The sequence below is a fragment of the Electrona antarctica genome (genome assembly GCF_951216825.1).
Source record: "Electrona antarctica genome assembly, chromosome: 23".
NCBI lineage: Eukaryota > Metazoa > Chordata > Actinopteri > Myctophiformes > Myctophidae > Electrona > Electrona antarctica.
In genome coordinates, this window is record NC_136804.1 from 28,430,946 (window position 1) to 28,445,945 (window position 15,000).

General features: G+C 47.3%; 1 protein-coding gene across 1 annotated transcript in view; it reads right to left on the reverse strand.

Moving 5' to 3' along the window:
- Positions 1-15,000, reverse strand: part of nav3 (neuron navigator 3) — a 503,241-nt gene that overhangs the window by 108,201 nt on the left and 380,040 nt on the right. The window contains exons 9-10 of the mRNA XM_079494499.1: positions 6,660-6,805; positions 137-1,355 (exon numbers count right to left, since the gene is read on the reverse strand). Of these exons, the coding sequence (XP_079350625.1) occupies positions 137-1,355; positions 6,660-6,805 (1,365 nt within the window). The remainder of the gene's footprint in view (positions 1-136; positions 1,356-6,659; positions 6,806-15,000) is intronic.

The following is a 15,000-nucleotide window of genomic DNA, read 5'->3' on the forward strand; positions in this document are numbered from 1 at the left end:
AAGTGTAATGCTTTATGGTGTCGTCCACTCACAGTTAACAGCGTTGTATTGAGTTGTGCTTAAAATGTACTGTAATTCTCCCATCTGTTAATAAATACTTCAATCAACCGCAATCAAGTGTAGATGCCAGTCTCACCTGTACATGAAGGGAGCGACGGTGGCCGTGTTGGGGTGGTTGTGTTGCTGCTGCTGAGGGAGCTGCACCACTCCGTTGCCCGCCAGCACTGCTCCCCCTCCTCCCCCGCTGCCGGAGCCGGACAGGGCCGAGGTGCTGGTGGACGACGTCATGCTGGTCCGCCGGCCGTCCCCCAGACCCCCCAGGGAGCGCTGCGTGTAGAAGCCCCCTCCTCCCTGTCCTCCTTTAGCCACCTTGGTCTTGTTGTTCTCCCCGCCCTCCCCGCATGACCGCATGTTGCCGCTGTTGTTCAGGGCGGTCTGGCTCTGCGTTTGGGCCGAGCCCTGATGAGGCTGAGCCTGGGGCTGCTTATTGGCTGCGTTGCTGCTGCTGCTGGCGGAGGAGGAGGGAGTTTTGAGTCCCGGCTTGGGAATGCCGCTGGACGCCGTCGGTGGGACAGCGCTCTCTTTCTTCCCGGCGGAGGAGGCCTTGTTGTTGTTGCCGCCCTTGGGGATGAGACTGGCGATCTTGGATGTCGTCTTCTTGCCCGTTTCCGCCATGAGAGGCTCTCGCTCCTCCTTGGGCGGGGAGCCGGCCTTGGAGGCTTTGCCAGACTTCTGCTTGTTGTCGTCCTTGTCTTTGGGTGGGGTGAGGGACTTAGAGCTGCCGTTAGCCTTGGAGGAAGAGGAGGAGGTCTTGTTGCCCGGTGCGCCGAGCGAGGCCGTGGCCGTTTTGGTGGCCGTCGTGTGTTGTTGTTTGGCCGTGGCGGCGCTGCTACTGCTGCTGCTGCACAGCGACCCCGTGGGGGTCACGCCCTCCTCGCCGTACTCTGACAGGTCATCCTCCTCCTGCAGCGCCATCTCTGCCATGGAGGGCGACGTGCGCGACGCCGAGCGCGGGTTGATGAGGCGAAACTTCTCCAGCATGGACCTCTGGGGAGGAGGGCCTGCAGCGATGCCCGAACCCGCCTTCATGGGCCCCTCCATCATGGGCGGCCTGAGGCGATCGGAGGAGGCCTGCGTAGGAGGCGGCGTGGGCGACGGGGAGTGTGTGGGGCTCGCCAGCATCGACGAGGTGGCGCTGTGCTTGAGGTTCATGGACTTGCTGCGCCAGGACTTGCCGGACGTGGGCGAGGGGATGGCAGAGGCCAGCTGCTGCCCGCTGAGGCTGGTGGGCACGGTGGTGCCGCCGCCATTGCTACCGTTCATGCCAGAAGGCATGGGGATGCCCCTCACGGATTCTGCACATGAAAGAGAGAGAGAACGGACGGTCATGAAAGGGTTCCAGTCCACTGAATCAGTCAAGAGCGCATTTACTGTACAAGTAATAATCATAATTCTGACAATGTCTGAATGTGTGTCTGTCAGAAACACGCCGTATCTCCTCACTGCCTGCACCAATCACTCCCACTTTTCACACAGGCATTGACCATACTAATATGGAGGTCTTAACGAAGCCCTTTTTTCGATTTTACACATTAATGATTAATAATGAATTTATTAGTGAATAAAAAATGCGCTCAGGGCGCAGTACCCCCTGCGGGGGGGCAATATCTCACAACGGGTAAGGGCTAGTAACAACAACTGACCGCCTGTATTCCCCACTGACGGAACACTGGCAGCAAAGAGTCCAAAACATTTTAGTGATGGTTTCAGTAACTATACATACAAAATGTGTCTCTTACATACATTGTATGGTGCATCGGAGAGAGGATCAGGCATCACAGAACTAATCATACATTGTATGGTGCATCGGAGAGAGGATCAGGCATCACAGAACTAATCATACATTGTATGGTGCATCGGAGAGAGGATCAGGCATCACAGAACTAATCATACATTGTATGGTGCATCGGAGAGAGGATCAGGCATCACAGAACTAATCATACATTGTATGGTGCATCGGAGAGAGGATCAGGCATCACAGAACTAATCATACATTGTATGGTGCATCGGAGAGAGGATCAGGCATCACAGAACTAATCATACATTGTATGGTGCATCGGAGAGAGGATCAGGCATCACAGAACTAATCATACATTGTATGGTGCATCGGAGAGAGGATCAGGCATCACAGAACTAATCATACATTGTATGGTGCATCGGAGAGAGGATCAGGCATCACAGAACTAATAGTCTCTACTTCACAGACTATACTACACTATACGGTATACTACACACAAACTGACAGGTGCCAATTACAATTACAGGGGCAATGATGAAAAGTAACACGCAGGAGAAGAAAGAATAGATTCACTGTACACTTTGTAATATTGTGGGACAAGTGTGGATGGTGCTGCATGGTGTTTTACAGTTATCTGTCAGGACTTGGTTGCAAAGCTTGAAACGGGGACAGTCTGGGATGTCTGGTCACGCGCATGCACGAACCGACACTTGCGCGCACGCACGCACGTCCACACACACACACACACACACTTTCTCTCTGATTTATATTCAGTACAGTATATCCTCATGCCTATTCATTCCTGATTTCCAGTTAAGTTATTAATTTTATTCTTCTAGCATCCTTAGTTACCCACCCTCCCGGGGACAGGACAGTACAGACAGTTGGTGACACAACTCAGCTGAGGTGAGATGGCAGTGCAGACTGCAGACTGCAGACCGCAGTGCACCCAGGCAGAAAATTGCCTCGCCGATTGATTTCCCCAACTGTTAAGTTCTCCTCTGATAATAGCAGGCCAGCAGCAGCTACACAACAAATCATCTCCTTTGTGAAAATGCTAACGCCTTACCGGCTAATCTAGAGCTGCAGCATGGCGCCCCCTGTGGGAAGACTTTTATCTAATTGCCTTGCTTTTGTCACGGTGCTGACTGGATTTAAACAGATTGTGTTTGTTTTTTATGCAAGGGCAGATATCGGGTACATACCGTCCGTATATGCCCCTGGGTGAGTTGATTTGTATATATATATATATTTTTTTTAATTAATTTTAATTAATTCACAGCCATCAATCATGTGTAAATACAAAATAATTGAGGATGATAACACAATCATTTCAGGAACAAACGCCCGCTGAGTTCCTCATTTATAAAACAGCTTGACATGGTAGAGGTAGGTAGGTGTAGGCCTAGTCCATATTTACAGTATCTCATAAAGCACATAACACACACAGAAAAACAACATTCTGCAGGATATCGTGGTTATGTAGTTGACATTAACAGCTCAGTCTAAATGTAATTGGTGTCTTTGGATTGAACCTTGCAAGTAGATCTTGGAGCTTCTTCTTCTATCTGGTGTTTGTTCACTGAATGCTCCTCCAAACCTCTTCAGGTGTTTCTACTATAGGGTAAACGAGCAGCCATCTCGCTGCTGCACTCTGGGAAGTGTAGTTGTTTGAGTGTGGTTGACCATAATATGGAAGATGCTGGCAATAATGTTTTTTTTCCAGAGCTTTGACTCAACAATAAAATAGTAGTTTGTTTACTTTATGCTTTATGCTAAAAAGAAGGGTTACAAACTTTGTTTGTGCCAACTGCTGTGGACATTTAAAATAAGAAAATGTTTAAATAGTTCACCTATTCCCCACTGTTCATGATCACTGTTGCTGTGTTTATGTGAATGCATTTGATATAGTATTTTAATGCATCTGTGTTTTATTGTTGTAACTGACTGCCGGTGTGCCAAAGACAAATTTCCATTTTATGTAAATTTAATGGACAATAAAGTTTTCTTTATCTTTATGTCCTCGTTCAACATGAAGGTAGATACAGATGGAAAGATGCACCGCTGCAGGCGTGCATGTTTGGGATTAGCGCTGGTTGATGTCATGAATTCTTATCTTTTGACACTTTGAGCTAAAATTTGTTACATTTTTATTGTTGTACCTTAGCTGTTTTCAGCGTAGATTAATAGGTAACTATTAACAGAGTAGCTTCCCAAACATGTGCACACGCACGCACGCACGCACGCATGCACATCATTTGGGTGAGATAAATGTGGCGTCAGTCACTGAGCGTTGACCTTCTCCCTGCCCTCACTTTTCATGTCCCTGATGACCATCATCAATCCTTCCTCACTCACTCTTCTCTCACACACACACACACACACACGCGCACACACACGCCCTCTGTTATAGAAGGTACCTGTATGTAATGCGCTTCAAGGAGCATATAGGGAGAAGGGAGCTTCTTCAGAGAGACAGACATTTGATACTGTCAGAAATGCATGTCACGGTCTGGGCCGTGGCTCAGTGGTCCATCCTGGGCCGTGGCTCAGTGGTCCATCCTGGGCCGTGGCTCAGCGGTCCAGGCACCTTGGCTGGTAACCCAGTCTGGCAGTGTGCCGCGGGCTCCACTCCCGATCCCGACGGCCTTTACTGCTTTGAGCATGATTTGTTTAATTTTAGGTACAATGGTGTCATCGTGTGGCGAAAAGAGCAGATCTTCATGATTGGGCATAGGCAGTCAGGAGGGTGGTAGGCAGTCAGGAGGGTGGGAGCCACTGGTTGACAAGTAGCCAAATTGGCTGAAGCTGGTGACCAGCATATAAGGATTCCCTCTTGCCTGAGCACTAGAAATGTGGTCCCGGGTGTTACATGCATTTACCTCACCCCATCAGGAGAGGACACAACACATAGGGCAGTATTATGCGTGTCTTAAGTACCAGGTCTTATTATTAAACTTAAGACCTGGAGGCGTGATCAATGCCATTTGGCTATTCTGAGTGGCCAAACAGCATTGACCACGCCTCCAGGTCTAAGTTAAGTAATAAGACCTGGTACTTAAGACACGCATAATACTGCCCTATTGCAACCCTAACCCTTAAACCATGCCTGTTAAAGTGTCAGTCTCGGGCACCAGAGATGGTGCCATGGTGCCAACGCTACACGTTGGTGTGATTCAGATTGTGGATTGTGCACGTGCGAATGTGTGTAGGAGTGAATGTGTGTGCTTGTGTACATGCATGAGAGAGGCGGGCAAAAGCGACACGTTGGACACGACATATGCACAGACAGGCACACATCTCTCTCTACGTCTGTGGGCCTCGTCTTATACGGCATGAATGGGACCGCATTCCACTGGCATTCAGCTCTTAACGGCAACGCTGACAGAGGTTTGGCCCTCGCCGCAGAATCAGCTAATTACGCGCAAAAGAAATGACATGACTCATTTGCATTCCTTGGGCTGTGTGCCTAATACTTCTGATAAGATTATGAATGGCAATGAATGAGATTATGTGAGCTTGCGAGATTGAGTATGTCTGTGTGTGGTTTGCGCGTGCACGCATGCGTGTGTGGGTGGGTGGGTGCGCGGACTCGCACGTCTTTGTGTGTGTGCGTGTGCGTGTGTGTGTGTGTGTGTGCATGCGAGCGTGCGTCCAGTAAATTAACCCCGTCTTCAGAGATAAGGCGTGCCCCTCTAGCCATCGCCCATGGTCACATAGTGACTTGCCGTTGCCATAGCAACAGTCTCCAGCTTTACTTCAGGCGTGAAAATAAATGTCACTTCTCCTGGTGCCTCCTGGACCCTCTGCCACGCACACACGCACGCACGCACGCACGCACGCACGCACAGCAGATGATCTTTATACTAACTAAAACATTGTTTCCTTTCCCTGCATCGATGATCCGGTATCTTCTCACACTGGAACCAATGTTTGTCTTAAGGCCGTATTTAGTAATGATCAGAAAACACATTCAAACTGACTAACCAGGATGCACTTGTTTGTCATATAGCATGGTCTTACTTCCTGATGTTTCATGAGCTTATAGTCATGTATACCTGTTTCATGTATAGTCATGTAGTGTCTGCCTGTTTCATGTATAGATGAAATTGGTGAAATGGGTTTAGAGACAGATTTCTTGGTTTGACCTTTCAGCCTTCACTCTGTGCTCTTCAATGGTAGGCTACTTGACAAGCTGTGCAAATATGCTGCTATACAGCTGGAATAATGGCATCCATTATAAGTCTCTTAATAGGAATAATATAACTGTGGATGATTCAGCAAAATGGTTAACATTAGAGATGGGAATGTTGTGCTGGAGTTCTACCCGCATGTGTCAGCTCACCTCTCTGGTTAAGTGGCGCCACCAAGTGGATAGACGGGAGAATACATCAGACATATTCATTCTCACATAAATTCTCACAAGATCGCCCAAGAGGATTTGATTTGGTTACAGAATATCTCTGGTCAATGTCAATCACAATCAAACGGTTGTGCCTTTCACCAATCTTGTCAGAGTTTTTCAAGGAAACAATTGCCGTTCCAAATATTTTTATAATCCACCTCTTAGGTTTATAATATATGTCTTGAAAATAGTTGGAAGGAGGAATCACACTATTGAACACTAATACACAATTTACTATAATTGTCTGCATTCATTAATGACGACAGATCACACAGAGCAGAAACAAAATGTCTATGATGCATTTACACTGCACCACGTTTCCATTACCTCCGTCACTCGCAAAGAGGCCTTAATTGTGCCTATACGACCCAAACGCAGCCACACTGCTATGGTAATAATAACAGTATAACGGCCACTCCCTCTCACGGCGTGACTCGACCTAATCGACAGCCTTACCTCTGTCGTTGCCGCTGGCATACTGCAGAGGCTTGCTCTTGTCTATGCTATTGAAGCTCTGGCTGCGCCGGTTGAGGTTGGAGGATCCCGGACTCTTGGAGGCCCCGCTGCCCGCAGCGGGGACCCGACTCGAGGGTCCCGGTAATCTGTGGGGGGGGGCAGAGAAGAAGGGAGACAGAGACGTTACATATACACCTGTGAGTGATGTGTGGATAAGAGGAGACCAGTGATGCTGCAATAAGGGAGAGAGAGAGAGAGAGAGCAGAGTGAGGAGCTGTCATTAATGCTTTTATCGGTGGAATGGAAAGAAATGGCTGGATATGTGTGGACGTAGAGTTCTCTGAGAGAGAGAGAGAGAGAGAGAGAGAGAGAGAGAGAGAGAGAGAGAGAGAGAGAGAGAGAGAGAGATGTAGTAGTAGAAGTGTGGTTCTTTCACACAGTAACAAAGGACACCAAGGACACTCGTGCACGCGCACTCGCACACACGCGCCCACACACACAGGCCTGTTTTCACGTCTTTCACAAATTCTCTCTTCCGCTCATGCACTCACTCACGTCACATGCTCACTTCTCATTTAAACTCTTCTCTGATTGTGAACACGTCTCTCTCTCTCTCTCTCTCTCTCTCTCTCTCCCCCTCTCTCCCCCTCTCTCTCTCTCACAGACCCTCAGATGGTGGATGTGTTTACTTCCCGTGTTCCAGCTGGGGGCCAGTCTGGTCCTCAGGGGAATGCTAACAGCATTATCCCATTAGAACGCAGTTAGAGCATGCTGTCATTACATTAGCCTGGCTCGCACAGTTTCACTCCACTGTGCCACAGCAGCAAGGCTGGGTCACTCAGTCCCATGTCACATGCAGACAGTCTGCTCTAAACAGTGGGATTAGGCCCGTCAGCACGGAGGAAGGCTATAGCCCCCCCCGGTCGCCTTCAGTGCGTCAGCAGAGCCAGGAAGCCACTGTTTGGTTAGTGGCCTTGGAACGTATAGGCCTTCCTACGCTTGTATTCCACCAAGACGCAGAGTTATTTTCAGACTCCATCATGGCCCCGTAGAACTTGCCCTAGCCCCATAGCACTTTATGTAGACTTAGATAGCATTGTATACAGACTTATAGCATGTTACGTAGACAGCACTAGAAATGCATTTTATGTAGTCATAGCACTTTATAGTATATGTATAGTATAGTACTTATGTATAGTTTATATGTATAGTTTCATTATATAGATATTCCACGGTTACGTTCTTAGCTTACGCATGTTTCATGATAACTACTTTTTATGTATGTGACGTATTGCCATGCTTTTTGTTCTTGCTAAATGTAAATCGCTCTGGATTAAGAGCATCTGCTAAATGCCTAAATTGTAAATTGTAATTCTGAAGACCATATCTTGTGCCACCCCTTACCCCTAAACGTATGACATTTTTTACCATTTTGAAAAACCTTTAAAAACAATAGTACAAAATTGTAAATAGGTTTAGGGATAAGATAAGCAAGATAGAGCCAGGGCCGGATCTACCATATGGGCACTTTGTGCACGTGCCCAGGGGCCCTTGGGCACCAGGGGCCCCTAAAAAAAGAAAAATATATATATTTTTTTTAGCTCCACAGAAAAATTCCCTGCTAATCCGAATGAAATAAATGGTGTCTAAAAAGATTAGTGTTTTATTGTTGGTGAAAAGTGCAATTGTGTGTAAAGCAGCAACAATGCGCTAGATTGGCTGTCACTCTGGGGGGGGTAGGCGACCAGAAATAGGCCAATATAACGGCATAAAACGGCCCCAAAACGGCTCCAAAACGTTGCGCGCGTGTTAAGGGGGGCCCTTCGAGCTTCAGTGCCCAGGGGCCCTCAGAGGTGTTAATCCGGCCCTGGATAGAGCCCCATAAGTCTAATGCCTCTCTAAAGCCCAAACCACACCGGTTGGCACCAATGCGATTTGGGCAGCGGTGGTTAGAGGGGCACCCTTGTTGCCGAAAGGTTGCCAGTTCAATTCCCCCTGACAGGCAGGAAAAACTTGACAATGTTGTCAAGTTGAAAGTTTGGATAAATATTTATATATATATTTTTGAACACTCTCTAGATCAAATAGTCTTATCCTCCAAAATGATTAGCAAACAGGCAAACTTTCCAAAATGTACAATACTTTTTTTATGGTCATACTAGTCATACTTTTTTCGTCACTTTTCATCAGTGCCAGATTTCTTGTGCACACTGCCAGTAGGCCAGAGAGGTAACTCCATACACGTTATGTTTTAAATATATATACAGTATATAACTTTTGAAAGATGTAACTTGAATTCTATAATGGAATTCGAGTGACGTCGCATGCTGGCCAATATCTACACATTGGAACCAAGTCCATTAAAATCCCGTTGATTAGATTTATTTTCTTCCTCAAATCATCATGTATCTCATAGAACAAGCAAAGATTCACACAAAATCCACACAGGCTGGTCTTGTGATTCCAACAGCATACTGTAAATACAACTCATGCCTCGTTTTGGCTTGAGACATTGTTTTGATGATACTATGGAGCTAATCGATTCGCTATGCTGAATGTGTCACTCGATCATCGCGGCACAGATGGAGCCAAGATGTCGGGGAGGAGGGATGGGGCATCGCGATGGAATCCTCAACCCCATCAGAACAGCCCCTCGTGGGGATAAAACACAGATGTATACTCCGCGGAAAACACCGCGGGACACGCAGCAGCAGCAGCGCGGACGGCTGTCGCGGTTCGTAAGATGTTAATTAGAAGAATCAATCTACACACACCGCCTCGTTTCATTCCTTTCAGCAACACACACGCCAAGCTGTGATAAACTTCTCCTCTGGCTAATAGACAGACCTCAGTTCACACTTATTACACATCACAGTAGTGGACGATAAACTAACGCTGTGTAACTATCTTCAACCCGTTGCCTCTCTTGTTACATGTTGTCATTATCGAGCAGACACCTTGTGTCTCCATATTTCAACTTGTTATGGGTTTAAGGTTTTTTAAATTAAAATCCTATGGTATGCTTTGTCGTATGACAGTGTATTCATACAGTATATTCCTGCTGAATATACTGGCATATTCCCTATCAGGCAGAGTTACTGCCTGAGATGAGCTGGAGCCAAAGGGTGGGCCCTGAGCCCAGGGTTGGTGTTGGCAACGGCTGGGCTCAGACAGATGGACCTCCGCTGGAGCCGTCCAAGTAATTCAGAGAGCGAGAGAGAGGGAGGGAGAGAGAGAGAGAGAGAGAGGGAGAAAGAGAGGGAGAGAGAGAGAGAGAGAGGATGAAGAAAAAGAGGGCTTTAAGCCTGTCAGTCAGAAACTGGGGAGGAAAGCTTTCAACTTGATTTCAACTTTGTAAGCACACACACAACAAGCGCACACGCACGCACGCACACACGCACACTCCGGCAGTTGTGCACGGACTGAACACACCAGAAAACAATCCACACAGACGCAATGCAAGTCTCACACTAAAACACCCACAAACTTGTTTATAGTACATGATGCACATTTTGACTGTCATTTGATGACAATGTGATTTTCCAGAGACTTGCAGTTCAATAAGTGCAGCAAACACTTCAGGCTTCAGCATGCTGAACTGAACCGTCACCGGTTGGTTAGCCACCTAATTAAACACTAAGAGGAGTCCCCCAGGGGTCTATGCTAGACCCTGTCCTTTTTTCCCCTTCTACGTCATCGGTGAAAATAGCTTATCTACAAAGTTCACGGCACGCCGCAATGCGACGCGTTGTGAGCTTGTAGTATGGCTGCTTTCAGCCAATGTTCGCCCCGCTAGGGTTCATGTGGTTAATGTGTGTGTGGGGGGGGGGGGGGGGGCTGGCTGTGAACTTGATTAGTACGCAGGTTCTCCAGCAGTTTGTGCGTCCTGAAGAAGCAGAGAAGATGGATGACGATAAGGCTGAGAGGAGCATGGCTCTGAGCAGACGGCACTGCCACATGCTCAGCCCGTTATTACCTCTGTGCGTGTGCGTGTGTGTGTGTGCGCGTGCGTATGCGAGAGAGTTTGTTGGTACGTGTGCATTAGACACGGTGCTTATTCTAGCTATTTCTACAACAGGGAAAACTCTCTACGTATTACAGTAAATACTGTACCTGAAAATGCCACGGTAACTGAAGCGCATAACTGTGTGTGTGTGTGTGTGTGTGTGTGTGTGTGTGTGTGCACGTGCAGGCGTGCGTACGTGGCCGGGAGTCGTGACAGTGAGCTAAGAGGGTGCTGAGCTGAGTCATACGGGCACATTTCTCAGCAGGGTGGTGTGTGTGTGTGTGTGTGTGTGTGTGTGTGTGTGTGTGTGTGTGTGTGTGTGTGTGTGTGTGTGTGTGTGTGTGTGTGTGTGTGTGTGTGTGTTTGTGTGTGTGTGTGTGTGTGTGCGCTCTCTCAGGCCAATTACCCAGGCTTCCTCAAAGCCATTATGGTGGTGGACAGGTAGCCCTGCATGGCCTGGCAGAAGGCCCACAAGCTGTCAAACATCGCCCCCTGCTGCTGAAGAGAGGCTGAATACCAATGAAGGCTCACAAGCCAACAAGCACACACAGCTGCTGTTTATTCTTAACCACAAAGACCCTATACGCACGCACGCACGCACGCACGCACGCAGGCACGTTGTACAGTACGTCAATAGCAAAAACTGACAATCTACATACAAGCTCACAACACATTCGACTATTTTTGACTGTTTTTTGTTAAGTGTTTGTCTATTTTATTAGCATTTATGTAGACATAACACTCTATAGTGTATGCGTATAGTTTCATTATATAGATATTCCACACGTCTGCCTTTTTCCACTGACGAAAACTAAATGAAAACTAAGCTATAATGACTAAAACTAAGACTAAGTATACTGACAATTTCGTCAACAAATAAAAACTAGACTAAAATGTTAGGAAGGGGACTAGTGGACAAGAGATCCAGTATGAGTCATTTTACACTTGGTTGCATGCTGTAAATAGCCGATCGGCTATTTTCAGCAAGTGTAAAAACAGCCATTACGACGGCATCAAGGCCGGCCAAAATACATTTTAGTCGACTAAATAAACTGTAGATTTAGTCGACTAAACAAACATTCCAGGTGACTAAAATGTGACTATAACTAAATGAAAACTATTGAAGAGACTATGACTAAATCTGCTGCCAAAAACAACACTGTTGTCCTCTCTCACACCTACCGAGCCGAGGAACGAGGAAAGCAGGCAGCAATAAAATCGAGGACTTATCATCAAATCATAAGTAGAAGTTTGTGTGAACTGAAGTAATACATTTAACCCATTTTGACCTGAGATCAGATTCTAAAAATGTCTGCTACATCCTGACAGTTTTCTGAAAAAGCTATGTTTCTATGTCGTTCTTCGATTTTTCAAAAATAGCAGACCTACAAGCTCGTAGCGCGCCACTCGGTGGCGCGCTATGAGCTTGTAGATCTGCTATTTTTCAATAGCTAAAGCATAACATAATGCTAACACCAAAAGGGGATCCCGCCCAAAATGGGTTAATCCACATTTTATTATGTTAATAATTATTAAGTTGGTGATACAAATTAGCCCCGGGGTGGCGACCCTCACGGTAACACGTGGATTCGCACCCAAAGATTGTCCCGCACAGCAAATCAAATACTTTACAACCTGCTGAAGAGCCAAAAGGATTTACTGACTTTCTTTCTGTTCCCCGACCCCTGTGACTTATATCAGCTTACACAAAGCAATCATTTCAGACCCGGGATCCTGGCCAATAATCTAATAAAACAAATACTGTATCCTGCATTGTCCTTTACAGGGGACAGAATATGATCTGTATTTTTTACACATATCTGTGAAGTGAACCCCCTCAGATTAGAAAGCCCTGTCTGTCTGGCTGGTTCATTTCATTAGAGAGGCCTCTAACCCAGGCCAAGTGCTCAGGGTCAGCTAAGTCCCCGTTAAGAAGGGGACTTATTGCTTTTTGCTTAAGCCATTTTGGGCGGGAACCCCTTTTGGTGTTAGCATTATGTTATGCTTTAGCTATTGAAAAATAGCAGATCTACAAGCTCATAGCGCGCCACCGAGTGGCGCGCTATGAGCTTGTAGATCTGCTATTTTTGAAAAATCGAAGAACGACTGACATAGAAACATAGCTTTTTCAGAAAACTGTCAGGATGTACTGTACAGTAGAAGACATTTTTAGAATCTGATCTCAGGTCAAAATGGGTTAACGGCTGGCACCGATTCTAGACCCTGGCATCAATGTCCCCTTAGGATAGCACTGATTCTAGACCCTGGCATCAATGTCCCCTTAGGATAGCACTGATTCTAGACCCTGGCATCAATGTCCCCCTTAGGATAGCACTGATTCTAGACCCTGGCATCAATGTCCCCTTAGGATGGCACTGATTCTAGACCCTGGCATCAATGTCCCCCTTAGGATAGCACTGATTCTACACCCTGGCATCAATGTCCCCTTAGGATAGCACTGATTCTAGACCCTGGCATCAATGTCCCCCTTAGGATAGCACTGATTCTAGACCCTGGCATCAATGTCCCCTTAGGATAGCACTGATTCTAGACCCTGGCATCAATGTCCCCTTAGGATGGCACTGATTCTAGACCCTGGCATCAATGTCCCCTTAGGATGGCACTGATTAGACCCTGGCATCGATGTCCCCTTAGGACAGCACTGATTCTAGACCCTGGCATCAATGTCTCCTTAGGATAGCACTGATTCTAGACCCTGGCATCAATGTCCCCTTAGGATAGCACTGATTCTAGACCCTGGCATCAATGTCCCCTTAGGATAGCACTGATTCTAGACCCTGGCATCGATGTCCCCTTAGGACAGCACTGATTCTAGACCCTGGCATCAATGTCTCCTTAGGATAGCACTGATTCTAGACCCTTGCATCAATGTCCCCTTAGGATAACACTGATTCTAGACCCTGGCATCAATGTCCCCTTAGGATAGCACTGATTCTAGACCCTGGCATCAATGTCACCTTAGGATAGCACTGATTATAGACCCTGGCATCAATGTCCCCTTAAGATAGCACTGATTCTACACCCTGGCATCAATGTCACCTTAGGATAGCACTGATTCTACACCCTGGCATCAATGTCCCCTTAGGATAGCACTGATTCTAGACCCTGGCATCAATGTCCCCGTAGGATGGCACTGATTCTAGGCCCTGGCATCAATGTCTCCTTAGGATGGCACTGATTCTAGACCCTGGCATCAATGTCACCTTAGGATAGCACTGATTCTACACCCTGGCATCAATGTCCCCTTAGGATAGCACTGATTCTAGACCCTGGCATCAATGTCCCCTTAGGATAGCACTGATTCTAGACCCTGGCATCAATGTCCCCTTAGGATGGCTAAGCAAAGCAAAGCAAAGTTCTTTGTTTACCCAGGGTGAATGGACTAAGCTCGAGATGCTTGTTTACAGCCAGACCCTGCTCATAGAACATTTCATGGTAGGGGTTCAATGCCTTGCGGTGGTAATTTTAACGTGCCGGTCCGGGGATTCGAACTGGCGACCTTCCGATAACAAGACCGCTCCGCAAACCTCCTGCACTAGTCAACAGTGTCCATTCGGTCAACTTGTTCACTCTCAGAGTGAACAAACACCCGCTCCATTAACACACGGTGTGTAATGAGAGAGAGAAGAACACAAAGTTAACGCAGGAAGCAGATGGATGACTGGCGAGCAGCACAAGAAAAGGAAACCAACGCTAATGCCAAACACCTCCACCTCACGCCCGCGCCAATCAATAACACCTCCACCGCACGCCCGCCGTCCGCGTCAATCGATTGTTTTCTCATTTTAGAAGCATTAATGGTCTCCCTCCCCAAGTTTGTGTTGCTTTCAGGCAGAGACGAGGGGGGGGGGGGGGGGGGGGGAGGGGGGGAGGGGGCATTCACAGCAACCAAACTTCTCCCACGACGGGTCGGCGAAAACAATCCGCTAATGAGAGCTCTATAAATGTCGAATCCGACGGCAGCACAGGAATTCTAAAACTGCTACCACTCCCACAAAATGAGGGGTGTGTGTACTGTGCGTGCGTGTGCTTGCTTGCTTGCGTGTGTGTGTGTGTGCGTGTGCTTGCGTGCATGCGTGTGTGTGTGTGTGCGTGCGTGTACTGTATGTCTGTCTCTATATAAGAAGAAGAGCTATTTTGGTGAAATACCATGCAAGCATGAGTGAGTGAGTGATGTTGATAGCGAATGCCACCCGTTGGGTTTGTCTCTGGTGCCTGCAGCATATCTTGCATTGCTTTGTGGGGGGAGAGGGAGGGGGGGGGGGAGGGGGGGGGGCGTTGCAAAGACGCAGGTTTCCATCACCTCTGAGGAGA